The sequence below is a fragment of the Panthera tigris genome, chromosome E2 (assembly GCF_018350195.1).
Source record: "Panthera tigris isolate Pti1 chromosome E2, P.tigris_Pti1_mat1.1, whole genome shotgun sequence".
NCBI classification, from domain to species: domain Eukaryota; kingdom Metazoa; phylum Chordata; class Mammalia; order Carnivora; family Felidae; genus Panthera; species Panthera tigris.
In genome coordinates, this window is record NC_056674.1 from 54,473,438 (window position 1) to 54,500,368 (window position 26,931).

The 26,931-nt window shown below is 47.4% G+C and overlaps 1 protein-coding gene and 1 pseudogene across 4 annotated transcripts in view; one reads left to right on the plus strand and one right to left on the minus strand.

Moving 5' to 3' along the window:
* Positions 1-6,783: 6,783 nt before the first annotated feature.
* The window catches only part of GAN (gigaxonin), a 95,768-nt gene continuing 75,620 nt past the window's right edge, over positions 6,784-26,931 (plus strand). The window contains exon 1 of one of the 4 annotated variants that reach the window (XM_042967945.1): positions 6,784-7,075. In XM_042967945.1, coding sequence (XP_042823879.1) covers positions 6,909-7,075 — 167 coding nt within the window. In that variant the 5' untranslated portion in view covers positions 6,784-6,908. The remainder of the gene's footprint in view (positions 7,076-26,931) is intronic. The other 3 variants (XM_042967946.1, XM_042967943.1, XM_042967948.1) reach the window with 3 other exon arrangements.
* LOC102959672 lies at positions 10,303-12,944 on the minus strand (annotated as a pseudogene).

Below are 26,931 nucleotides of genomic sequence, written 5' to 3' on the forward strand. Positions count from 1 at the left end.
CGCGTCTGGGTCACCGGAGTTCTTTCTCTTGATCCGGGTGGCGATTGCACAGGAGTACTCATACGCAACGCTTCACTGAGCCGTACCCTCGAGATCAGTGCACTTTATGTTATACCTCAATAAAGAGGTGTTGAAACGTAATATATTAAAGTGTTAGAAAAGTGCTGAAGAAGAGGTCTGCCATATTTTGAAAAACGTAAGAGTGAATTTAAATGTTAAAACAATACAACTGAAGACATGGAGCATGAAATAAAAGGACTGGAAATGGGGGGGAGGGGGTGGGTTCAAGAGCCGGAGCAGGAAAAGGAAGTGTCCGAGGGGGTCAGAAGACAGACCAGGGCCACGTCGAGGTGAGCACTGACGTCAGGGAGAGACCATCAACCCAGACCCGTGTGGACACGGTGGCTGGGGCCCTGACTGCAGAGGGGAAGAGCCTAGATTCTGATGTGCAAGTCGGCTCAAAGCTGATCATCCCTGCGGTGGGCAAGGATGCCACTGAAAAGCAGGTGGCGACAGCGACTACAGACATGAGGCTCAGTATGTACTGAGCGCCTACCACGTGCCACGCCCCGTGGTCAGTGGTCAGTGCCTCACTGCAGTCTTCTCATGTTTACTCCTCACGACCACTCTGTGAAGTGACTCTGGTTACCCCCAGTTGACAGACTGAAGTCACTTCCTTGGGGTCTCCAAGGGCAAGAGAAAGAGACTCCGGGCAGGCAGGCAGGAAATCCAGTGAATTTAAGGAACTGAGACGACTTCAGACATTTGAACAGGTCTGAGGAGCAAATTACTCCTGAGATACAAAGTGTGCAGGATAAACCAGCTCGGGGTACACCCAGCAGTGTAGTGACCAGAATCCGAGGAGAAGAACAGAGACGGAGTACTTTTTGTATGCTTTTGGGTAGATCAACAACATACAGTGACCAAAGTAAATTTAAAGGGCACAGTGTGCCAACAGGGTGTGCCTGGAAGGGGGACGGTAAAGATTCTTGCATGGAACTTGGTTGGAAAGTAGCTATTGGGCTGGCCTGTGCCCAGAGCTGTTATATTGTGACGTCCCAAGATTTGTAACTTTCCTTTCATGTCCTTTGAGTCACTCTTAATAATTCACCTTCCACCACCTTGGCAATGTCAGGTTAGGCAGCAAGGGTTGAAAAGATCCAGCTTTCCTCTCCTCCTCCCCCACCTTCCTTCCGTTTCTTTCTTTCAAGAAGTATATACTTATTACATATATTATTTTCCACGCATTGTTTTAGAGGCTGAGGATACAGTGATAAATAAAACAGGAAGTTCCTACCAGGCCTCATGAAGCTTGTATTATAGTCAGAGGAGATACACAATATGCAAATAAACATACACAGTTTTATGCAGCAAGGAAAAATGAAGTTAGCTAGGTGGAGGCCTTTCTGAGGAGTTGACATTTAAGCTCTGATCTAAGTAGAATGAAAGAGCAAGTTATGAGAATGTGAGGAGACTTCCAGGCTCAGAAAGCAGCCAGTGCAAAGGCCCGGAGGTGGGCGTATGGGAAGCTTGGTCAGGCAAGAGCGAGAAGGCCGGTTTGAGGGGTACGTGGGTGGCTCAGTTGGTTAAGCGGCTGACTCTTGATCTCAGCTCATGTCATGATCTTGAAGTTTGTGGGATCCAGCCCCTCGTTGGCTCTGTGCTGACAGCATGGAGCCTGCTTGGGATTCTCTCTCTCCCTCCCTCTCTCTTCTCCTCCCCTGCTCACTCACTCTCACGCTCTCTCAAAATAAACTCAGGAAAAAAAAAAAAAAAGGCTGGTTTGGTTAGTGCACACTGAGGAAGAGGAAAGTCATAGGAAATGAGGTCACAGAGGAAGGAAGAGCTCACATAGGGCTTTTGTAAGCCACGGGGAAGCCATTGGAAAGTTTTGCACTCGGAAGCAACTTGATCCGATTAGCTTATGGGGAGAAAGGACTCATAAGGAGGCAAGAGAAAAGCAAGGGGAGCACTGGGAGGCCGCCGCAGGAGTCCAGGGGGAGTTGATCAGTGGCTCTCCCAGAGCAGTACTGGCAGGGGTTGTGAGGCTAAGGCTGCATTCAGGACAAAGTCTGCACAAAGAGCTGCAGGCTTTGCTGGGGAATTGGATGAAGGGTGTGAGAGACAGAGGTCAAGGATGTCCCTAAGTTTCTGCCCTCTGTCCTTAAATGAAGGATGCTGCCACTGATTTTGGGAATGAGCAGGTTGAAGCGGTAAAACCAAGAGTTAAATTCATAGTTGCGGATGCCTACTAGATACTCACTTGGAGATGTTAGCAGGCTGTTGCTTGGTGTTCGGTGGGGCAATCTTCGAAAACATCCCAAGTAATCCCTTATGGACAGAAAAATCTCAGTTCTCCCTAGTTACTAACATTTATTCCTTCAGCAAATATTTACTGAGCCCCTACTGTGTATCAGGCACTGCACTGGGTGCTGAGGAGTATAGCATAGATTTGGTCAGAAACACTCAACTGTCTTCAATACAACTTAATTAGTTCACTGGTTTCTGAGACACCTCTCTGAATATTGTGTAAATATGTGGAATCGACTCTCTAGAGTTATAAATACTGAGATGTTCTCTGACTCAGCAATTTGGAAGAGCTTAGATTTTCCGAAAGAAAGGAGCTATAAATAGATTTGGACAAATGACAGACTTACCCATAAAATATGTGAAGACCGCCTTCAAATGAATCAGAAGGGACTGTCTCAACCAAATTCATGTTTACGAAGAGTCAACTTGGTGTAATGGAAAAGCTTACAGGGCTGGAAGGCAGGAGCTCGAGGCCTGCGTTCTTCTCCGACTAGGTCGCATGTATGACCTTGGCTGAGTCCTTGGCTCATCTTGCTTCGGTGTCCTCTCCAATAAATTGAATCTGAGAGCCAGTGTTTTCTCAAGAGCCTCCTAACTATTGTTGTTTTCTTTGCATTATTTTTTTTTTTACTGGACTCTCCCTCCTCTTTCCAACACTTACTAAAAACCAAAACCTCAAACTCCAAGGTGATTCTTCTCTTCTTCAAGGGCTCGTTGTTCAAAGCAAAATAAAGCTAGAGTTCCCCTCCTCCCGCCCGGCTTTTTGCAAATGGAAAGAAAATGTTTTTTTCTGATTGTAGAAATGATACATGTGCTTTGTGAAAATCACAAAGACAGTAAAAAGTCTCTGCAGTGATCCACTGAGGCAACCATGTCTGTTTTCGCCATCATTGTATCTGCAATGTATCACATGGCAGTTACTTAATAGATATTTGTTGAATGAATGACTTCTGCTGATATCTTGTGAACACCCTTTTTAGTCTCCGGACAGGAGGAGGGGGAGGAGAAAATTCTTTCTCTGGGGGTTGTTTAGCCACTAAAGCAGGAGGGGCCACTTAGTCCCAGAGACTGACATGGCTGGGACCGTACCGGATCTCAAATGACTCGTTTCACAACAGCTGAGGTCGGAAATCTATGGAATGCAGGGAAACAGTCACACCAAAGACACCATTCTGATGGCCGTAAACAGTCTCACGGGCGGCACAGTTTGAGCAATAACAAGAAAGGCTACACAACAGTCCAAGGTCTAACCGGGAGTGGCTCCTGCAGGCTGTGCCCCACAAGCTTTCCTCCCACGTGTGGGTGCTCTTGCTTTCCTACACAAGGCAGGGGTTTCTCGTGGCACCTGAGCTGACCTCAACACTTGATTGAAAACCTAGCATTCTTTTGATTGTTAACTCCCCTCTTGGTAAACCAAGATGGTTTTCCGATTACTTCAGGAAATGAATGAAAGCCAGAAGGTGTGTGTAGACACACGCTTTATCTTTTTCTCCCAAATGGAAGTGGTGGGTGATGTTGAAAAAACTGGGACATTTGACATGTGAATTTCAGATCTCTTGAAAAACCCCTGCATCTGGCACCACGGGGTCCTTATCCCATGGGGCAGTCAGCTAGGGCTGAGGGGCAGCCTCTTGCTCTAGACAGGGTGTTCAGCTCCCTGCCATCCTGCTGTGTTCCATCCTGCCTACTGTGCTCATTGACCCAACTTGCTACCTCTAACTAATTATGCAAAAGCGCTCGAGGGGCATCTATGAAGTACCAGGCACTGTGCAAGTCCCTTGGAACACGAGTGAATTCAACACAGCTCCGACCTTGGAGGAGCTCGCAAACCAACAAAGAAACCGGTTAATTACAGTGTGGTAAGGGGATAAAGCGCAGCCCAGAAAGCAGGAACATGGCACAGCACGGGGACTCTGCCCTGCGAGGCTGTTTGGAGGTTCCTTGAAGGTCATGTTTGTGCTTGGTTTTGAAAGATGAGTTATTCGGGTGGGTGGGATGGTGGTAAATATTGCCAACAGCGGGGGTGCTTTTGAAAGCATCTATGAGGTCTTTTGCTGATCTGACCGTCTCAAGCCAGCAACTTTTCCCTGGTTGATGCGGGTCTGTCTACAACCCTCTGCCCAGGTGTTTTACCCCTCCACCCCTTCCTTCCTTCCTTCTGTCAAAATGCCAGAGAATGTTCACCTCTACCAGGAAGAGCCTACCTGACTAATCCCCACTCACTTCCAGTTATTTCAACTAACGCAACACCCCCATTCTGGGGAAACTGGTTACCTGAGGGTGATTCTGTTATTTGAACTCTTTGTTTTGGAACCTCCTGATAGTTGGGAGAGTAAACCAGCATTCCAAGCAATTAATAAGTATTTATCAAATATCTACATTGTAGAGAACTCTCTCTGTCACATACATCATTTTTGATCCCAACAGCAACCCAGTTGAGAATGAAGACAAATAAACTAAAAACAGAAAAGATAAAATTCAGAAAACATTTATTAAGTGTTCGTTATTCACAATTTTGTTACTCCCTCCGTGCATCCCTCCTAGTAGTGCTCAGTGAATGACACTGAGTACTGCTAGGGCCAAGCACTGTGCTTAGCACCTGGAAATCGAGCCACTGAAACATATAAGCTGGCAGGTGACATGGATAAAGAAACGCATTTATAATAAGTTACCTGCCAGAGCAGTTTCAAAGTACAACAACAACTGGGGGAAAGGAGTGTCGACCGCTCCCAGGGATATGGGGCAGGTATCATGGAGGAGTCTGAGCTGCTTATCTTGTTTTTTTATTTTTATTGTGACATTTTACAACATACACAGAAATACGGAGACTAGTACAACGAAACTCCAAGTACCCACAACCTGCTTTAACAATTAGTAACTCATAGACACTCGATTCATCTGTACCCTCACCCGCTTCCCTCCATCCCTTCATTTGGGTTTGAAGCCAGCCCTAGACATTTTTATTTCACCCATAAATACTAAGCTGAGTTTGAAGAAGGAACTGGAAAAGTCTAGACCTTCCACTAATAACTTCCTTTTCCCCAATTACTCTTCTGCCAGCGACTCCAAAGCCTTCGCTAGTTCAGGGTAAAGACCCATGGCTGCATTGGACCCTCTGAGCTGGTTGAAAGAAAAGACTGAACGGATCCAGTGAAAACCCCATCCTGCCTTATCTGAAATGCTGTTCATTCTTCAGGTGCTTGGTCCTAATTAATAATCCTTCAGAAAAATTGCTTAATTCTTTAGAAGCTTATTGAGGGTTGTACAAATGACCTAATGTTTGTACAATTAGGTTGTACAAACAACATAGTGTTTGTACAAAACGGTGGCTACATTCCACATTCCCATGTGCCCTTAACCTCAGGGGGTGGGGGGGGGGAGGGGACCTCAGACCATATGGGCTTGCCCTGGGGACGGAGCTGACTCAAAGCTGCTTCCTGTCACATCCTTGATCTTTACGGGGTTGGGAACCTAGTCCTATGTGGACATCTGATCTCTATGCCCTCCACCCCTTCAGCGTCTCCTGTCTGTCTGATGGGTACCAACATCCACGCAGTTACTCAACCCAGAACGTTGTCCAGGACTCCCTCTCCCTCACAGTTCTGCCTGTTCCTTTAAAAGCATCCATTAATATCCACTTACATACACCAAGATCCTTCGATTTAGGTCCCCAGACCCTTCCTTCAAGTACTGCAATTATTTAAGCATCTTTCTGCCTTTAGCACCACCCTCCTCATTCTCCACGCAGCAGCTGGGTCATCTTTGTAAAACACCGTGTTTCAAACGCTTTCATAGTTCCTAACCCCTACAGAATCAAGACCATGCTCCTTACCGTAGACAGGGAGGCCCTGCAAAATATAAGGTTTCTTGCGTGCTTCTCCAGCTTCGTCTGCTTCATCTCCTTCCCTAGCCTGCAACCAAATGCTCTTTTTGAGGGTCTGCTTTCTCGGGTCTGCGCTCTTACCTAGGAAGCGCCCTTTCTTTCGGGAATAACAAAAGCTACACCTACTGCGCCCTTTTTTCCACGCGAGAGCTCACAAGAGTCCACGACACCACTGAGAAGACATCACCTGCCTTTTGCAGATGGAGAAAGTGAGGATGGACGCCTTACCCATGGCCACACAGCTACTGAGTGGAAAGCCGAGGCTCGGATTCAGACTCGCGGCGCTAGAGGCCCGGGGCTTAACCACAGAGTCCCAGCCTGCCCGCACACCCTCCACCGCAGCAGCTACAGCTCCCGGCGAACGACAGCCCCTGGCTGCGGGGGACCGCTACCAGCTGGGCCAGCGGCGGAACGAGGCTTCTGATTGGCTGCCTCCGGCGACTACCGGCGAGAGGGAGGGACCGAGGGCGCGGGGGCGTCGCGGAGAAATGACGCAACGCCGCGGCTCCTTAAAGGCGCCAGCCCCTAGCGCCGCGGATGGCGCAGGCGCGTTCCGGGGGCTCCCGCTTCTTCTCCGAGCGCTGAGAGCCGGGCCGGACGGGCGCGCGCGCGCGCGGACTGTGCAGACAGGGCGCGCGCCGGACGCGGGCAGCTCGAGGGGTCCCGCGGGGCGGCTGGGGCAGCTGGACCGGACGGCTGACGAGCGGGCGCCGCGATGGCAGAGGGCAGCGCCGTGTCCGATCCTCAGCATGCGGCGCGTCTGCTGCGAGCGCTCAGCTCTTTCCGCGAGGAGTCCCGCTTCTGCGACGCGCACCTGGTCCTCGACGGGGAGGAGATCCCGGTGCAGAAGAACATCCTGGCGGCGGCCAGCCCGTACATCAGGTGAGGACCGGGCCGCGGCGGGCCGGGCGGGGCCGCGCTGCCCGGAGCCCGGGGGCGGGCCGGGCCGGGCGTGTCCCCGGAGCCCCTGGTCGCCACCACCCGCCAGCCGCCCAGGTCCCCCCCACCCCCAGGCCGGCCACCGCCCGGCGCGCTGTCCCTGCCGGCGGACACCCTGCCGGGCCCCCCGGGACGGTCCCTTAGCTTCGGCCGCCCTCGAGCCGGGGCAGTGCTCCCTGGCGACCCCCGCGGAGCCGGGCCGCTGCCCTCCCGCCCTCCCTGCTCCGTTGCCCGGCGCTCGCCCGGGCCTCCGGGCCGCCGACGCCCCCGGACGCCGTCCTGGGCCGGCCCGGGACCCGCACCCGCACCCGCGAGCAGGGCGGGGCCTCGCCGGGGCCCGGCCGGCGGAGCCCGGCTGAAGTTTGCCCGCCGCTCGCCTCCGGATCGCGCAGTGGGCCGGGCCGGCGCGGCGAAGCGAGCCGGGCGCGTCTCTCCCGAGGAGAAGCCAAACAAACACTTCCTCGCCGGCTGTGGGCGGAGGGGAAGCCCCGCGGGATCGTGTCCCTAGGATCAGCGATCGACCCCCCAAGGCCGAAGTTCTTGTCAGACGTGCCTTCTTACACTCCCAGTGGGCGCTGCATGTAAAAGGAGGGCTGTGCGTTATGGACACACGTTAAAATAAGCTGCAGCTAATTTTAGAGCTCTTCCTGTAATTCTCAGGATGCGGTCACAACGGAGGATCGTGAGATTTTGAGAGACTCAGAGGACATTCTAAAACTTCAGTGAAACAAAGCTTAACCTGATATGCCAGCTCAACTAACCGGGTTAATTAATTAAAGGTTGATTAAGATAGTGCTTAACCAGGTATACCGGATCTTGCAGGGGACTGTCGTTTCGTAGAGCAACTTTCTTGCAAACTGGGTTGCTCGTTTAATAAAAGGGGGGGGGGGGGAACGCTAAAAGCTGAAGAAACTGTCCAGTAAGCTGGTTAAATATAGACTCATAGTAGAGAATGTCACTAGAATTGACAGGTCAGAAAAAGCAAAATGAAGTGTAAGGTATTCTTACTGCTTTGTCCCAGCAGAACTCAGCCCCCAAACTCCATTTTACCCTTTGCATTAGGAGATACCTGTGCTAATTCAGAAGCCGTCCAAGCGCTCCCCTAACTTCTGGCCGTGTTTTGTAAATCTCCCTGCACTCTTTGTGGATGTAAAGGTGGGATGGGGGTGGGGGGAGTCTTTGTTAGTATGGAATTTGGATTGTCAGTGGGATGGACAGCGCCTAGCTGGCAGCTGAGAGGTTTGAGCAATCCGTATCAAGCTGGAATCAGGAGGTCAGAGTGTTCCCTGTACCCCAAGGATTCCCTGTGTGGGGAAATGCTAAGGACGGTTACTTTAGATGCATTATTGTTGTCGTTCTCTAAGAGGCGTCCAGCAGGCTTTTAAGAAAATTGCAAATTGCCAGACACATGCTGTGTATCCCTTTCAGTGCCTGAGCTTTCTCCACACCACTTACCACTGTTAATATACTCACTTTGCCCGCCTTCCCCAACCACGCCGTAAGCTCCATGAGGCCAGGGAGTTTTCCTTTGTCCGTTTCTGTGTCCCTGGCAGCCAGAGAGAACCGTGCCTCGTGGTTTAGCACATGTGTTGAATGAGTGATTACCTGCCTGTCTTCCCCAGCAGGTGGGCCATTGCACGACTGGCTCGGTTATATTTCATTTCAGATGCCCAGTTATCCGTAACTGGGAAGAGCCCTGTGCCTGCTTTCCCAATCCGGCTACTCTCATAGCTGGGAGCTGTTGGCAGATGACTTAATCTCGGCTTCAGCTCACTAGTCTGATAAATGAGGGATAAAATGTGTCTTGGTCTCCTTTAATCTTTGACCTGTGCAGGAGTATGTAATAGTGTTTGAACTTTCCAGGTCTGCACGCGGATCTGCAAAGGTAGATCGCTGCTGTGTCTGCTGCATTAGAAGACGTGGGGGATTGACTTGTCACGTGGTGGCAAATAATGAGAATATTTAGTAATGTGAAATGGTGCTCATTAATAAAAGCAGTGATTTCTTTGTTAAATATTGCTAATCAAAGTGGCCAAGTGAAAGGGACTTCAGATCTTCGCTGCCCTAATTCTGCTACTTTCCAAATAAGGAAATGGGGTTCAGTGGGCCTTAGTGATTTGTATTATGATGAAGTTGCTCGTTCTTAGTGGGTGAAGTCAGATTAGACTCCTGGTTAATGACACCTTGTCTCCCACCCATTTATGATACCAAGTTACAACATTACTCGTATTTAACTCTTCTTTATGCAACCTGTACTGCTTATCAACTCACAATATGTTATCATTTAAATGTACTTTTACACACTATCTCCTTCTGATTTTCATTTTTAACCATCTTGTTCAACGGATAGGACAGATATTTTTGACATTTTGTAGATGACCCCGAATCAGTCAGTGTATGTGTTTGTCAGTGACTCTTTTAAGTTTATTTGGCTGTTGAAGTGGTGTTCTTGGGAGTATTTTAAGATGATCAGTCTCAGGGCGCCTGGGTGGCTCAGTGGGTTGAGCTTCCGACTTTGGCTCAGGTCATGATTTCAGGGTTCGTGAGTTCAAGCCCCACATCGGGCTCGTTGCTGCCAGCGTGGAGCCTGCTTCAGATCCTCTGTCACCTTCTCTCTCTGCCCCTTCCCTACTTGTGCACTCTCTCTCTCTCTCAAAAATAAATAAAAAACATTTAAAAAATGATCAATCTCAAAACTACTTACAAGTAATTTGAGTTATCTGTATTACTACTTACAAATGAACTAATAATTTTTGACATCAGTGATATCCAGCTTTCATAACATATCTGTTTGTTTTTTTTTTAAGTGTATTTATTTTGAGGGAGAGTGAGAGAGAATGAGTAGGTGAGGGGCAGAGATAGAATCCCGAGTAGGCTCCATGCTGACAACACAGAGCCCTGCGTGGGGCTAGACCTCATGAACTGTGAGATCATGACCTGAGCTGAAATCAAGAGTCCTCTGCTTAACCAGCTGAGCCACCCTGATGCCGCTATCATATATCTGTTTTGTTTGGAAGGAACTTTAAGTGTTTTTTAAATGTGTATTTATTTTTGAGAGAGAGAGAGAGAGAGAGAGAGAGAGAGAATATGAATCTGAAGCAGGCTCCAGGCCCTGAACTGTCAGCCCAGAGCTGGACTTGAACTCATGAACTGCAAGAACATGACCTAAGCCAAAGTCAGTGGCTTAGCCAACTGAGGCAGCCAGGCACCCCATGTTTGGAAGGAACTTGAAAGAATCACGTTGAAACAAAATAAGTTTGCATGTTCTGGTACTTGATGTTTCTGCCTTTCCCTTTTGTTGAAGCTTAAGCATTTAGGCCTGTGGTGTCATTAACATGTGGATTGGGTGTTGAAAAGTTTAGTAGTCTGAGAAACTATAAAAATGTGAGTTTTGTTTATATAATGTCCTTAGGTAGCCTAGTTTAAGTAACTGTCTTAAGCAGTATAAAGTTGTATGATTTGGAAACAATGTTATATATTTTCTGCACTCCCAACAGAGGGAGCCAGTTCAATTTTGTCAGAGTAGGAATGAAAGCAGCTCATTTGGCATACTTTCTACTTAATATAGAAAAGTCTTTTAACCTAACTAACTGGTTTAATCTTTTCCTGTGCTCCTTCTTTGGCTTAGCATTTATTTTTCCTCTGATAGTCTTAGCTATCATACACTAGAAGGACTTTCAGTATAAGAGGGAAAAAAACATAAAACTCAGCTTTAGCAATAGAACCCTAATGCTAACCTGAAAAAAAGTTGGGTAGGGCATGTATGTATCATGCGGTGTTAGGATACAGATGCTACTGGAAGGCAGGCAGGACTTTCCATGGTCCATCGTTACGCTCAGTAAGTGGGATGCTGCTTTCCCAGAATGCCCTCTTCCCAGCTCTTCCTCATTCTGATCCCTGAATGACATCTTCCCTTTGGTTTGTTGGAAAACTAAACCTAAATGTAGCTGACGACCTTTAAGGACGGCAACATTGAATTCGTTGGTATAACGACCCACAGAATCTTTCCTTTCTCAGCAACCCTGAGACCTTCTGGGAAAGGTTCCCTGAGGCTTATAGGAAATTTCCCTTTCTCTTGAATATTGCAAAGTTTGCTTTGCTTCATGTCTGAGGCTCTTCTGGTTCTGGCACAATCCCATCGATCTGATACGAAGTTCAGACTCTTTTCCCTTGTGAGCTGTGGTGCTTTGGGAGTGATGTACGTGAAAAGGATTTGAAGATGAACTGCTGGGTGGTTCTGCAGGGACACATGCAGGTTCCTGTCCTCTGTTCACTTTTTTGGCAGGGGAGGTGCTATTTATTAATGAAAAATATTCCACATCCGTGATCCTTTGGAGTCAGAAGTTCTTTGAAACGATGCCATTGGCTTTGGCCAGTCAGAGGATGGAGTCATCTGACTCCCCCATCCCGTGAATGGCCCCACAGATAGCGTAGGTTTTAAACTGGCCGTTGAGCTTGCCTGTCACCTTGTCCACCTGGGCCACATTCACCTGGATGGACGCGTGGTCCCTGGCCCCGATGATGCAGTTGCTGGCAGAGCACTTCCACAGCACGGACAGGTGCACGAACTCGCCCACCTTGTTCTGCACGTCCAGGGCGCCTGCTGCCAGCACCAGGAACCACCGGGAGCGTGGGTGCAGAAAAGCCTCTATTCACTTTTGAGAATTCATTTTGTTTTGGTTTGGTTTTTTTCCTGGGGATCTGTTGGAACCTTACTTTGTTGAGCTTTTCATCCTGGAGAGTAAAGGAAAGAAAGAGTCTCAAGATTTGTGGATCCCTCGATGAGTCAGCCAATAGTGAGGACAGCAGTATTTCTCCCTTGTGTTTTCAGGGAAAGCTGGTCTTTGGAGGGTGGAGTGGAGACACTGGGCCCAGAATCCAGTCTAGATCTTCTTTTTTTTTTTTTTTCCCCCAAGTTTATTTGTTTATTTTGAGAGAGAGAAAGGAGAGAGCCTGTGAGCTGGGCAGGGGCAGAGAGAGAGGGGGAGAGGAGAGAATCTCAAGCAGGATCTGCACTGTCAGCACAGAGCCCTTTGCAGGGCTCAAACTCGTGAACCTTGAGATGATGGGTGTGACCTGAGCCGAAATCGAGAGTCAGACTCTTACCGGCCGAGCCCTCCAGGCGCCCCCATTCTGGGTCATCTTGGACAGTGTTTTTTTTTGGTTTGTTGTTTTTTTTGTTTTTGGCTTTGTGTGTATATGTTGTGGGGAGGGGGTCTGCTTCTGTTCTTAGAGCTTTATTGTATCATTTAAAGTTTTTTTTGTGCGTGTTGACATTAAAGCATTTCTTTTGCCCAGTCATACAGGATTTGGTTGGGTGTTCTGCTGTGTAAACCCAGCCCCGTAGAGCTGTTTTGTAACAAGCATTTATTTTCTGCTGTTCCCTTTGGACGTGTTCCAAGGCCTGATTATCGATGAGCCTGTTTCGCCATTTAAATCCAAACTTTGACTCATAGATGATGCTGATGAACTACTTAAGGAGACCAGTACGATCTCTGTAGGAAGTGCAAGTTTCATGGCAGCATGGAGATTGTCACCATCCTGTCTTTGGGCATCTGGTGCCCACCCTGTACTTGAGAGGCACTAACGTCCGTTCGTTTTGTCCACTGTGTGCAGAGCATGCTGTTCGTGCCCACGTCCCTTTTCCCTTTTCTTTCACTTGTGCTTTGAGTTTGTAATCACCTGCCTGCAGCCGCTCCTCGGTGACTGTCGTCTGTTAAGTTTCTTAGTGCCTAAGGGTTCAGCTAGAAGCTCCCAGTTCTGGAGCAGTCTTCAGCTCAATGACGACACCTGCCCCTTGCTGCACCTTCATGGCGATGGGAGCTGAGCTGGGCCTGAATATCTTTAATGGATCTACACCTTGTTTGTTTTCATCCACCTGCTATACGTGTCCCAAACAGCCGCATCCCAAAGAAGATGAAATCTGCCCCAGAGGGCTTACAGTCACGTGCTGCAAAATGATTTCTTCTCCTCCTCTTCCTCCCTCTTCCCCTCCTTCTTCTTCCTCTTCCTCCTCCTCCTTTTTAGTATTTGCAACTGTGTTTGATTAAATCCTTTTCTTATGTGGGTTTTTCAGATCTGATATTAAAGTATGTTCTGTTTCAGAAGACCAAAGGAGCCTTTTCTCTGGCTTCTAAGGAGACTAAGCCCTTGAAATTGGAGCTCTAAGTTCAACACAGATTACTTATTTCAGCCTAAAGGTATTTATTTATTTATACAAGATGGCGGTCGCCACTGTTAGTAGCCACGAATGCTCTTATTCTGGAGAGGGTTTTGGAAGGTTTCGAATGAAGAAGCAAATCAATACAATTCTTGTTAGACTAGTGAGTCTGACATAAAGTGAAGTGTTGAATGTTTAGGCTTATTGTGGAACTTTCCTGAGGATTGTTATCTTGAGTAACAGTACATGTGATAGAAATAAAACGTAGCTCTAATGAACACTGATGGATAAGTTCTCATTCTTTTACCTTTGCCCTTTGACTTCTACCTCTTAGAGTTTGTATTAGTCTTCTTCAGTGTTCTTACCGTACTTTCTGTTATATACTTAGAGAGTCAAGCAAAGTGCTTTTCCATAAACTCTGTTTCTTAGGATGTAGATTTCGATAATACAGCCTAAGCGTCCGGATTACAAAGCCACTCTATCCATTGTTTAAACTGTTCATCAGTTTGTCTTATGATATCAAAGTGAGGCTTAAAATCTATTTATAATCCATCAAGAAAACATAATTAGGACAAATAAGGAGTCATTTGGCTTATGCGTACTGTAGGTTAGTCCCTGAGGGAGCCGCATGAGCCTTCGGCAGGAGACAGGTCTATCATTTTGTGTACTGAAGCTGTAATATAAATGAATAATTTGTAAGTGGGAATTCTAGGTTAAGGGTGGAGATGTGGAGGTGTGGGGTGTGACAAGTGGCAGACTGTGGTTACAGTTCGAGATCCTCCTGTGAGTTCTCTGTTGCCTAAGACGCAGTGAGTCCAAAGAAGGAAGGACATCAAAGGCTCAGGTGAACGTGGCATCTGTAGCTCTTTGGAGGGTCAAGGTCATGTGTCCATCTAAATGCCCTCCAGGGGCGCCTGGGTGGCGCAGTCGGTTAAGCGTCCGACTTCAGCCAGGTCACGATCTCGCGGTCCGTGAGTTCGAGCCCCGCGTCAGGCTCTGGGCTGATGGCTCAGAGCCTGGAGCCTGTTTCCGATTCTGTGTCTCCCTCTCTCTCTGCCCCTCCCCCGTTCATGCTCTGTCTCTCTCTGTCCCAAAAATAAAAAAAAAAAAAAAAAAAAAAAAAAACGTTGAAAAAAAAAAATAAATGCCCTCCAATGCTCAGCCAGAGCTCTTGACCCCCGTGCTCAAAAGAGCAGAGAGTGAAGTCTCCTCTCTTGGTGTTTATTGCCAAAGAGTGACTTAGCTATAAAATGATGGTCTCATGTTTGCTGATTTCATTTCTCTGTGAGAATAAATTATAATATTTTTCCCTCAGTCAGAGATACTAGAAAAGTAGAACACTTAGGGAAAATAAGATCTGCGTGTAATGTTGTTGGATGAAACAGCCTTCAAGCAATAAAGCTTTGAGAGGTAGCGTATATCAGAAATGGAAGAAGGAAGGGCCGGTTTTAAAAAATAGACCGTTGAGTAATGGGATGTGGGAAAAAAAAAAAAAAGCCCTTCGTTTTCCTTTGTAGAGTTAATGCGCTAATGGATATAGAACCTTAAATATATATTTTGCTCACAGGTATTTTGTGATTCTTTCAACTATTGAGTATTTCTGTATTTTAGGAACAATTTGAAAGACCATTTTATGCTTGTGATTTTTTTTTAAATTTTTTTAACATTCGTTTTTGAAAGGCAGAGAGAGACAGAGCGCGGACGGGGGAGGGGCAGAAAGAGAGGGAGACACAGAAACAGAAGCAGGCTCCAGGCTCCGAGCTATCAGCATAGAACCTGACGCGGGGCTCGAACTCCCGGACCGAGAGATGACGACCTGAGCCGAAGACGGCCGCTTAACCGACTGAGCCCCCAGGCGCCCCTATGCTTGTGATTTTTATATTAGCCCGTAGAAATATCACGGGACATGGTTTTGTAGGCACATTAACATACCGGTAACCAATTGCCTGGGCCTCTGAATAATTGTAAATTGTTTAGTAATACTAAGCTCAAAATATCTTCAGACTTTTGTCACTTAACTTGTACCTGTCAGTCCTTGACTTGGAGGAAACCTCCCTTTTAGGAAGGTGAGGTGAGTGTGAGCCTCTTCTGACACGGTGGAGCACATTCACTGGGCGTAGCCAGAAGTTTGAGGCAAGTGGCCCTGTGCAGAGCCGAGAGAGTCCTTAGATCCTGGGTTTCCCTTCTCTCCTTGCCATCGCCCGCTTCTTCTCCTTTTTTTTTTTTTTTTTAAATGTTTATTTATTTTTGAGAGAAAGAGGGAAAGAGACAGAACGTGAGCAGGGGAGGAGCAGAGAGAGAGGGAGACACAGAATCCCAAGCAGGCTCCAGCTCTGAGCTGCCGGCACAGAGCCCGACGCGGGGCTCGAACTCACGAGCCGTGAGATCATGACCTGAGCCGAAGTCGGACGCTCAACCGACTGAGACACCCAGGCGCCCCTGCCATAGCCCAGTTCTACTCTGGGATGGAATCAGAGGCCAGTAGGCTCCGCCTCTGTCTAGTCTTCCATTTCCTTAGTGAAAGGAAGAGTTTCCCGCCAACGCCTGGTTTTCTTCCTACACCACAGTCAGTGTGTGTACTTTAGACCCTACCCACTCAGATATGGGACCCTTCGGGTGTGGTTGGTTGGTTAATTGGCTGTTTGTTTGTTTGTTTGCTTGTTTGTTTACCTGCCTGGCCCCTTTTAAGTACCGGTAGCACTGCCTTGTGTGAACAGAGCGACCAACTTTGTTACCTGCGTGAAAATGGAAATACCTGTGGTTGGCAGGGAGGGAATAAAATTCTAGTTTTTATCACCTCCTGCAGTTGGAGGTGGGGGGATGGAGGGGGCAGGAACAAAGTAGATGCTTTTTGTTTCCTTTCTCTTTCCGTCGTCTCTGCTGTTGGTAGGAACGTGAATTATGAAAATATGCACCACTGTCACAGCTGTTGTTACATTATTTAGAAATGTCATCACTGCCTTAACCCATACTACAGTTCAAGAATTAACTCTGTCCTGGAGCACCTGGGTGGCTTCGTCAGTTGAGTGTCCGACTCTTGATTTTGGCTCAGGTCATGATCTCATGGTTCGTGGGATCAAACCCCACATTGGGCTTTGTGCTGACATCGCAGAGTCTGCTTGGGATTCGTTTTCTGTCTCGCGCACGCTCCCTCTCAAAATAAATAAATAAATAAAACGCTAAATATATTTAACACTGCCCTTTTTTCCAAAGAAGACATATATATGGCCAACAGACACATGAAAAGATGCTCAACATCACTAATAAGGGAAATGCAAATCAAAACCACAATGAGCTATCACCTCATACCTGTTAGAAGGGGTCAAACCAAAGAGACAAGAAAAAACAAGTGTTGGCAAGGATGTGGAGAAGGAGCCCTTGTACGCTGTTGCTGGGAATGTAAATTGGTAGGTCACTGTGGAAGACGGTATGGAGCTTCCTCAAAAAAATTAAAAATACAAAGACCATGTGAGCCGATAATTACACTATCGAATGTTTATCCAAAGAAAACGAAAACACGAATTTGAAAGATACATGCACCCCTACATCTATGGCAGCATTGTTTACAATAGCCAAGGTATGGAGGCAACCTAAGTGTCTATCAGCAGATGACTAGATAAGGAAGATGTGGTGTGCATACACAATAGAGCATTATGCAGCCATAAAAAAGGATGAGATCCTGCCGTTTGAGACAACATGGATGGACCTAGAAGGTATTGTGCCCAGTGAAATAAGTCAGACTGAGAAAGGCAAATACCATGTGGTTTCATTCCTAAGTGAAATCTGAAAACAAAAGAAAAAATAAAATCCAAAAAGCAAAATAGCATACGTATAAATACAGAGAAAAATACTGATGGTTCCCGGAAGGGCAGGGGGATAGGAGGTTGGGCAAAATGAGTTAAGAGGATACAGGTCTCTAGTTATGGAACGAGGAAGTCACGGGTATGAAAGGCACAGCAATAGGAATATAGGCAGTGATACCGTAACCGCGATGTACGGGGACAGAAGGGAGCCACGCCTGTGGTGAGCATAGCGTTGTGTACAAATCTGTTCAATCACTGTGTTGGACACCTGAAACTGATGTCACATTGAATGACCACTATACTCAACTAAGAAAGAAAAGAAATTCCATTTTCAAAAAGTCAGCATTTGTCTCAAAGTATTGAAATGTACTGTTTATTAACTCATCCCAGCAAGAGTTGGCAGTAAAGGGACCTTATATCAGTAGTGTTAACTGTTTAGAGACTTGATTATGGGTTTAGCCATTTGTTCCCAAACACACAAGAAGAGACTCAGTGACAGCTAGGTGCTGGGGGGACTCTGGGGCCAGGCGATAGACAAGGGAGCTCACGTTTCACTAGTGGACAGAGTCCTGCACCTCCCGGGGCTTTGTTTTCTTTCTTGCGTGCTGGCTGCTATTTGAGTGCATCCCCCATCGACAGCGTCAAAACTGAGACACCTTGGGGCGCCTGGGTGGCTCAGTCGGTTAAGCGGCCGACTTCGGCTCAGGTCATGATCTCACGGTCCGTGAGTTCGAGCCCCGCGTCGGGCTCTGTGCTGACAGTTCAGAGCCTGGAGCCTGTTTCGGTTTCTGTGTCTCCCTCTCTCTCTGCCCCTCCCCCGTTCATGCTCTGTCTCTCCCTGTCTCAAAAATAAATAAAACGTTAAAAAAAAAAAAATTAAAAAAAAAAAAAAAAAACTGAGACACCTTACGTGGACACCTAAGTCACTCAACTGATTTTTGCTACCTCTCTGGGGCTAGTAAAGGAAATGAACACAGAGCCAAAGACTTTTCAACTTACTTTCGATGTTCACTTCAATTTTCAGTGCTGTGTATCCGAATGTTGTGCAGTAGGAGAAATTTCAGGAATGGGGACAGAATAGACTGTCTTTATTTTTAGAGTAGATCATTCTGAAAGTCTGCTCCAAAAGTAGATTCATTTATTATTTCAAAGAACTTCTGGTTTCATTTTTGTGTGTGTTTATTTGAGAGAGAGACAGAGCATGAGCAAGGGAAGGGGCAGAGAGAGAGGGAGACACTGAATCTGAAGCAGGCTCCGGGCTCTGAGCTGTCAGCACAGAGCCCGACACAGGGCTCGAACCCACGAACTGTGAGATCTTGACCTGAGCTGAAGTTGGACGCTTCACTGACTGAGCCACCCCAGGCGCCCTTCCAAAAGTATATTTAAAATGGCCCATCTGCTCGTTCACTACTGCAATTAAGTGACCCCAGTTAATCGCATTTACAGAAACACTTATCTTTTTTTTCTTTAATGTTTATTTTTGAGAGACAGAGACTGAGTCAGGGAGGGTTGGAGAGAGAGGGAGACACAGATGTGAAGCAAGCTCCAGGCTCTGGGCTGTCAGCACAGAGCCCGACGCGGGGCTCGAACCCACGAACTGTGAGATCATGACCTGAGCCGAAGTCAGATGCTCAACCTGCTGAACCACCCAGGCACCCTAACAACTATCTTTAAGTAGAGAACTTGGATTCTTGGTCAAGTTTCCCTAATATGTTTGTTCATTCACTAAACCTCCTGAGCATTTTTGTGCAGCACAGCTGTGTCCTGGGCACATAGGGCTCCAGGGCCCATGGAGCCCGTCAGAGGAGGCAGACAAGAAGTCTGGATGTGGTCGCTGCTACCATGTGGATGGAGGGACCCCTGCTCTGCGGGTCTGAAGGTGCAGGAGGAAGGGGAGGATCTGATGGGAGCACGGTTGGGCTGGGGAGTAGGGCAGGGATAATGCCGGGGGCACAGAAAACGGCAGTGCTGTGGTCCAGGGACAAGAACAGGCTGGCACCCGAGACTGGGGAGCAAAAGGACACCATCGTGCCAAGATGGTGAGTGGCGGGTAGAATGGCTCGAAACAAGATTCAGGGAGCGGGCAGGGCCCTGTCGTTCTGGGTTGGCGCTCGCCCTGCGCTCCAGTACGATTAAACTTCCCCTGTAGCGTTTCCCGGAGTTACCGAGTATGTCCTGAAGAGCTGACTGGGGAGGGGGTCGGGTGCAGGAGAGGGACCCCGTATAATCATCCCACGCAGTGTAGTCCACGTGAGAGTTGAGGTTTTATTTTAAGGGTTGTGGGCAGACGTTGAGGGGCTTTAAGAAGGAGAGATGGAGTCTTACTTAGGAGGGTGCTGCAGTTGTGGGGACGGGAAATAAGGAGGCCCTGGGCTGGGGTTCGTCGGTGAGTCGGGATGACGTGTCTGGGTTAGAGGTGGTAGCAGTAGGACTTGTCGGTGAGAAAATGGAAAGGGCAAGGAGATACCAGTAAACCCTGCTTATCACTTACTGCCAGCGTTCAATGAGGGGTAGTTTGAAAAGATTCCGTAAAGCGCAGAACCTGTTGTCAAAGTTTACATCAGTTGTACACCGTCGTGTCCTTAGTTACAGGACGGAAGCTATTTTCATCGTACGAGTAGCTGTGCTCTGGATGTGCTCCCCTTTAAGAAGGTGCCTTGGTTGTTGTGTGTCCACGGGACCGGGAAGGGACTGGCGTTGCCGGCTGATGTGGGTAGCCCACCACGGCAGCGTCCCGGGCACCGGGCAGTGGCCGGTGTCCAGAATTCGGGAAGAAAGCAGCCTGTCGCTCCCGGAATGTGGGAACCAAGGACGAGGGTGGCGGAGGAGATAGTAGGTTTTTTGAGCCTGGCTGCTTCAGCAAAGTGGGGAACGCGGCATCTGTTTTTGTGTTGAATGTGGAATAACGGTGCTGAGTACACATCTCAATTACACTCTCCTGGGTCTTGGAAATTCTACAAGTGCCTCACAGATCTGCGCGTATGTGTGTCTCTGCTTGCACGCGTTTCTCGTCTCTGCCTTTCTCGACCTCCTCTTCTCCGGCAGATGCATTTGTATTCATCCTTCAGGGCCTGTTTCCAGTATCCCTTCCGTTGTAACGTTTTCCCGACTCTGCCAAATAATCACTCCCTCCTCCAGGCTCCCTTACTGTGTTACATGTGCCTTCAGCGTTGTCTGTCTTTCATTCCGTGGGGAGAAAGAGAACAGACAGGTGGGCTGGGTGCTTTCAAAGGCCTCATCTTTATCTCTAGGGCCAGAGGCACTAAGTCCGTCACTGAAACCTCGTCCACGGGAGAGTTGAGTTGACTGCTGTCTGTGAGTACCGCCGAAGACGTGGAAGATGAGAGGTCAGGACGCCGGACACACTGCTTCTGGACAGGGTTCCACTTTTAGCTGTAACATTTTACTGAATAGCTGACTGTGTACTGGAGATGGGGGAGAGGGGCAGAATAAACTGTCCTGCAGCAGAGGTTACTACAAAAGAGTCTTTAATTTGCCCTGTTTGAGATGCACAGTCAACCCAACAGGCCATTTCTGGTGCCAAGAAGCCTGGGAGAAGAAGGGACCAGATTCTTTCTTCCAGAGGAGCAGCTCCAGTGAGAGAGCTTTTGTTACGGCAGGACCAAAGAATTAATCGAGAAGCATTCATTCCCTTGACAACATTTTGGAAGGCACTTTCAGCTCTAAGTTGTTTCGAGAAGTTTGTAACAGTAAATTATAAATTACAGAGGCGCCAGAAGCGAGAGGGCAGCTCGAAGCTGCTGGAGAGAAGTGCAGCCCAGCCTTTCTTAAAGGGACTGTGTTGGAGGCTGTGTTTTTGTTTTTGTTTTTCCCTACCGCCGCCATCTCCTTTTTTAAAAAGAAAAAAACAAAAAAACAGAAACAAAAAAAAAACCATTTCCTAGCCTTCACTTAATGCTTTGGTTTGAACTGCCTTAAAAGGATGAATACAGAGACAATGATAAATGCATATCAATTCTTACTTTTCCTTTGAACGTTTTCAGTTCTATCTCCTGTGCCTTTGAAATGGCACACAGCGTCCTTGTAACTCTGCGCGTCGCGAAAGAGAACGGAAGGTGGGTAGACACTCGGAAGGGAAGGTCCGTTTGTACCCCGCGGCAGAAGAGACCCAGAGGAGCCAGTTCTCAGTCAGCGCTGTGCGAAGCGCCCCCAAATGACAGGGCTGGCGCTGGACGTGACCGCGGTGCCTGGGGTCCTCACGGGCACAGAAGGCGCCTCTCTCAAATAGCCTCTGAAAATGCATCCCGGGTAGAAAATCTGGAACTGTCTGACAGGTCGCGGCATGAATGTCTTTGTTTTATGCGCGTTTCCGAAAGGTCAGGGTGTGACCAGGACGAGGGCTCCGACTTGTTTCATTCTAGAGGAATTTTTTGCTTCACAAGTTGCTGCATCATGATCCTGCCTTTGAACTCGTCTTAAAATTTTAACGTGCATTTTCAAACCTTGTCTTCTAAGAGGTGATTTTATTGACTGCTCTACTTGTAAAATTACAAGAACCAGATTTAAATTTTAAGAATCTTTTTTTTTTTTTTATATACGCACACACACACACCAAAATCATGGAAAATCACGTGAGAATTACTTGTGTCACCCTGAATTCTGGTTGTGAACAGGGTAGTTAAGTGTTGTAGTCGTAAGCCAAGTGGACCTATCACTTACGGTTCATCTTTCCCTGGAAGTCATTTTATAGCCCTCCTGTCTCACAGCTCAGTATAACGCCCGTAATCATCCTTGTAAATGGCCAGCTGTTACTACATCATATTGCTGTGTGATGCAATTTCCTTCATCATTCCCCTTTGACATTTTAATTTCCAGTTCTTTCTTCTTCTGAGTAGTGACTCTATAAACAAATCAGAAAAAAAAAAAGCTTTGGTGTTCTTTTTTCTTTGTACTTTTTGTAGGTGCATATAAACCCACTTTGGGGGCTGTGACCCCAGGATATCTGTTTCTGAAGATAGAAACCACCCAGGAAGATTAGATTATCACGGAAAGGCCCTGGCGTATCTGATGGGTTTTTTTCCCCCTCAGGTCCATCACGATGGCCTTGTCACTTTCGCAAGAGTTTTCTCAAAGTTCCTGCTATTTTGCGTATCTGTTAGACTGGAGTTTCAACTGTTGTGTGCTTACTCCTGTAAAAAAATATTTAGGGGCGCCTGGGTGGCTCAGTTGGTTAAGCATCCGACTCTCAGTTTTGGCTCAGGTCATTATCTTGCGGTTTCGTGAGTTCGAGCCCCACGCTGGGCTCTGCAGAGCCTGCTTGTGATTCTCTCTCTCCCTTCCTTTCCCTCTCTCTCTCTCCTTCTCCCTCTTTTCCTCCCTCTCCCTCTCCCTTTTTACCCCTCCCCCACTCACACTATCTCTGTTTCTCTCAAAATAAATAGATAAACTTAGTAAAAAACAATTTTTTAAAAAATATTTAGAGCAGGGTTTGGTAAAGCTTTTCTGTAAAGAATCAGAAACTTTTAGGGGGCGCCTGGGTGGCTCAGTCAGCTGAGCGGCTGACTTTGGCTCGGGTCATGATCTCGTGGTTTGTGAGTTTGAGTCCTGCATCGGACACCCTGCTGTCAGCACAGATCCTCTGTCTCCTTCTCTCTCTGCCCCTTCCCTACTCATGCTCTCTCAAAAATAAAGTAAAACTTTTTTTAAAAAAGAGGTATTTCAGGCCACCTCTGTCACATATTATTCTCTGTTTTTGTTTTAACAACCTTTGAAAAATATAAAAACCACTTGTAACTCAAAGGGCTTACAGAAACAGGCTGTAGGTTGTAGTTTTTGTTGACCATTGATCGTAGAGTATTAAATTTTTTAGACTTTGGACATGGAAACCCTAGCTGTGATGATCATCTCTAAAGCTGTTTAGATCAAGTAATGATGATTTGCAAGCCAGCCTCACACTGAGCAGAGATGCACAGTCCAGGCCTATTCTCCCTGGCCCGCCGTCCCGTCTTCTCTTTCTTCCAGGAGATTGTTGTGTTGCATAGCTCTTCTTTCTGCAGTTCGTATTTTTTCCCTTCTCTTCTGGCTCCTTTGCCCCAGCACAGAGACGTGCTTGCATCACCGCCACTACTGACACACAGGAGACGTGCAAATGTCCTGTGGATGCGTCTCTGCATCCTCTGCTACAGCCACCTGGTCCTTCAAACAAGAGTCTCTCTTTATCATGTCCGTGGTCTCCTCTCCTCTTTTTCCTTCCCTCTGTTCCTATCTTACCACTCCATAAAACTGTTCTTTTAAAATTGCTAAGGGGAGGGGCGCCTGGGTGGCTCAGTCGGTTAAGCGTCCGACTTCAGCTCAGGTCACGATCTCGCGGTCCGTGGGTTCGAGCCCCGCGTCGGGCTCTGGGCTGACGGCTCAGAGCCTGGAGCCTGCTTCCGATTCTGTGTCTCCCTCTCTCTCTGCCCCTCCCCCGTTCATGCTCTGTCTCTCTCTGTCTCAAAAATAAATAAAACCTTAAAAAAAAATAAAATTAAAAAAAATAAAATAAAATTGCTAAGCGTCCAACTTCCTCTCAGGTCATGATCTCACAGGTCATGGGTTCAAGCCCCACCTTGGGCTCTGTCCTAACAGCTCAGAGCCTGGAGCCTGCTTCAGATTCTGTGTCTCCTTCTCTTTGTCCCTCCCCCACTCATTTTCTCTCTCTTTCTCTCAAAACTAAATAAATGTAAACAAATTAAAACAAATAAAATTGCTAAAATAGAATTGCCAAATCTAGCGAAAACCTGGAAGTGTTCATCTGACTTGACCTGTCTGCTGTATGTATCACTCGTGGCCATTCTCTTGACACCTGGTCTCTCCAGGCTTCTGTGATGCCTCTTGTCCCTTTTCACCTGCAGTCGGCTTTGCTGGCTCCCCTCCCGTCTGTCCCTATACGTGATAAGGTGATGCGGCCCAGGTTTCCGTCCGCCCGTCCGCCCTCTCACGACATCATCTACTCCAGAGACGTCGCCTGCTCCTTGGCCTCTCTCCTGAGCACCAGGCCTTGACGGCCTGCTGCAGGGCCACCCTGCCCCCCAACCCTGGCAGGCTAGTTCCCCTCCCCCAGGTGGGTGGTCCTCCCTTCACTGGGAGAAACTGGGGGTCCTTGGGGATGCACCTCCCTCTCCCTCTGCACCTAGTGATGCCATGGCCCATCATTTTGACCTCTCAGATCTCTGCAGCCTGCCTCGCCTTCACCATCACTGCTGCTCAAGTTCCAGCTGTTACTAATTCCGAATGGTGACAGAACTGGTCTGTCTGCCTCTGTGCTCGGTCCCCATCAATCTTCCACACTGCTGCTACCACAGTGATGCTTCTAGAATGTAATTAATTACATAATACTTAAAACCAATGTCTTCTGAGACGTGGTTGATTCAGGTACTGGAGCAGGAAAAATACTCTGTGAGCCTAGAGTATTTGTGCCAGAAAATAAGGAGGTGCTCTAAAGACAACAGAGCCAACGTGAAAGAACTCTGAGTGGCCAAAGCTGTGGCATTTTGAGCAAGGAAATGAATATCAGTAACACTGGAATAAAAGCCACAGAATAGAAGAAACATCCATGTATGTAGGCATGAGCGAATGAATGAGTGGATAAGTAAATAAATGGAGAGAAGAAATAGCTCTTACAGAAGAATTTACATTAATAAATGTGGGCAGAATAAGAGAATTGAAAATCATGGAGCACTTGGGTGGCTCAGTCGGTTAAGCGTCTGACTTCTGCTCAGGTCATCATCTCACGGTTTGAGCCCCACATCACACTTTGTGCTGACAGCTCAGAGCCTGGAGCCTGCTTTGGATTCTGTCTCCCTCTCGCTCTCTCTGCCCCTCCCCCCCCCCCCCCCCCCCCCCCCGCTCATTCTGTCTCTCTCTCTCTCTCTCTCAAAAATAAAGAAACATTAAAAATGTAAAAAAATAGACATCATCATTTGAACACCATACTAATAATTGTTACAGGCAAGATCCACCAGTAGATCCTAAAATTAGTGGGCAAGAGTTTGAGGAGAAAAGGATATTCGTATGTTCTCAATTATCCCTCTATTAGTTGGAATAATAACAAAGGGATAAATAGAGACTTTAACTTGAAACCCAGTAGACACCATCTTGGGCGAGTGGCCAAGGTTAATATCATACAGATCGACATCCTTGTACGATGCACAGAAGGACATCACATCATATCTGTAGGGTTCCTGTGCAAAACACATAGCCTCAATCTAATCATAAGAAATTAAACCCAAGTCGAGGACATTGTACAAAATAATTAACAAGTAGTCACCAAAGAGGGCCTTGAAAGATGGACTGGTACAGTTTGGAGACACAATCATAAACTGACGTTTGGAACCCTAGATTGCACCCAGAGAGAGGACATTACAGGGAAAACTGGTGAAATCCGAATAGAGTCCATAGTTTATGTAACAGTATTGTACCAATCTTTAGTTCTTAGTGTTGATAATTGTAGTAAGATTATTAAGACTATTAATATTAACAGAAGCTAGATGAAGGGTATACAGGAACTCTATGATTAACTTTTATGTAAGTCTAAAATTATTTTTTTTATTTTTTAATTTTTTTAAATGTTTATTTATTTCTGAGACAGAGACAGAGCATGAGTGGGGGAGGGACTGAGAGAGAGGGAGACACAGAATCAGAAGCAGGCTCCAGTCTCTGAGCTGTCAGCACAGAGCCCAACGCGGGGTTCAAACCCACGAACCGTGGGATCATGATCTGAGCCAAAGTCGGACGCTTAACCGACTGAGCCATCCAGGCACCCCAAGTCTAAAATTATTTTAAAATAAAAAGATTTGGGGCCCCTGGGTGGCTCAGTTGGTTGAGCATCCAACTCTTGGTTTCGGCTCAGATCATGATCCCAGGCTCGTGAAATCAAGTCCCACGTCGGGCTCCTCACTGAGCGTGGAGCCTGCTTGGGATTCTCTCTCTGTCTGCCCCTCCCCACCGTCAAAATAAACAAACATTAAAAATGTACATCTAAAAGTGCTTTTAATCAAAATTAATAAAAGGTTTACAAAAACCCGACAACTCACGTGCAGCTCCATTTCCCTCGAGGTGAAGTCCACACTGTGTGTGTGTGTGTGTGTGTGTGTGCAGGTTCTCCAGGAGCTGGCTTGCTCCACCCATGCTGGATTTCTCTTGCTCTGGCCTTGTTGAACTACTTGCACCTGTCGTTCCTTGAATGTACGATGCACACGCCATCGCGTTTCACGGCCCCCCTTCTCAGTGTAAAACACCCAGCTGAGGCCCGGTGCAGGTGTCACCTCCGTGAAGCCTTTTCTGACCCCTCTCCCCAGAGAGTTGACTTTCTGCCTCCGTTATACTTAGCACAGCGTTTGCAGCGTCCCCTTGGTCTCCTCCTGCGTCACTCCTGTGACAGTTCCTCAGTCTTCCCTCAGCTTTCTTGGCCTTGGCACTTTGGGTGGGTGCTCTTCAGTTACTTGGTAGACTGTCCCTCCCCTTAGGTTTGTTTGATTTCTTACAATTAGATTCAGGGCATTGCATTTGTGACAGGAATACCACAGGAGTGATGTGGCGTCCTTCTCCGTGCACCCAGTGAGGGCCCCCTAACGTTGGTTTGTCCTAACGTTGCTAATGTTGGTTTGATCACATGGTTAAAGATGGCGTCCCCGGGTTTCATCCACTGTTTCTGTGTAATTAATAAGTCATTTATGGGGCAATACTTTGAGATCATGGACGTATCCCATGCCTCACCAACTTTCACTCGCTCACTTTCGTGTCCACTTGTGCCTTGTAACTTAGTCACTCCTTCTGTTATTTATTAGTTAGACTCCTGACTTCCTGGCTTATGCAGCTGTGCAGAGAATAGCCCC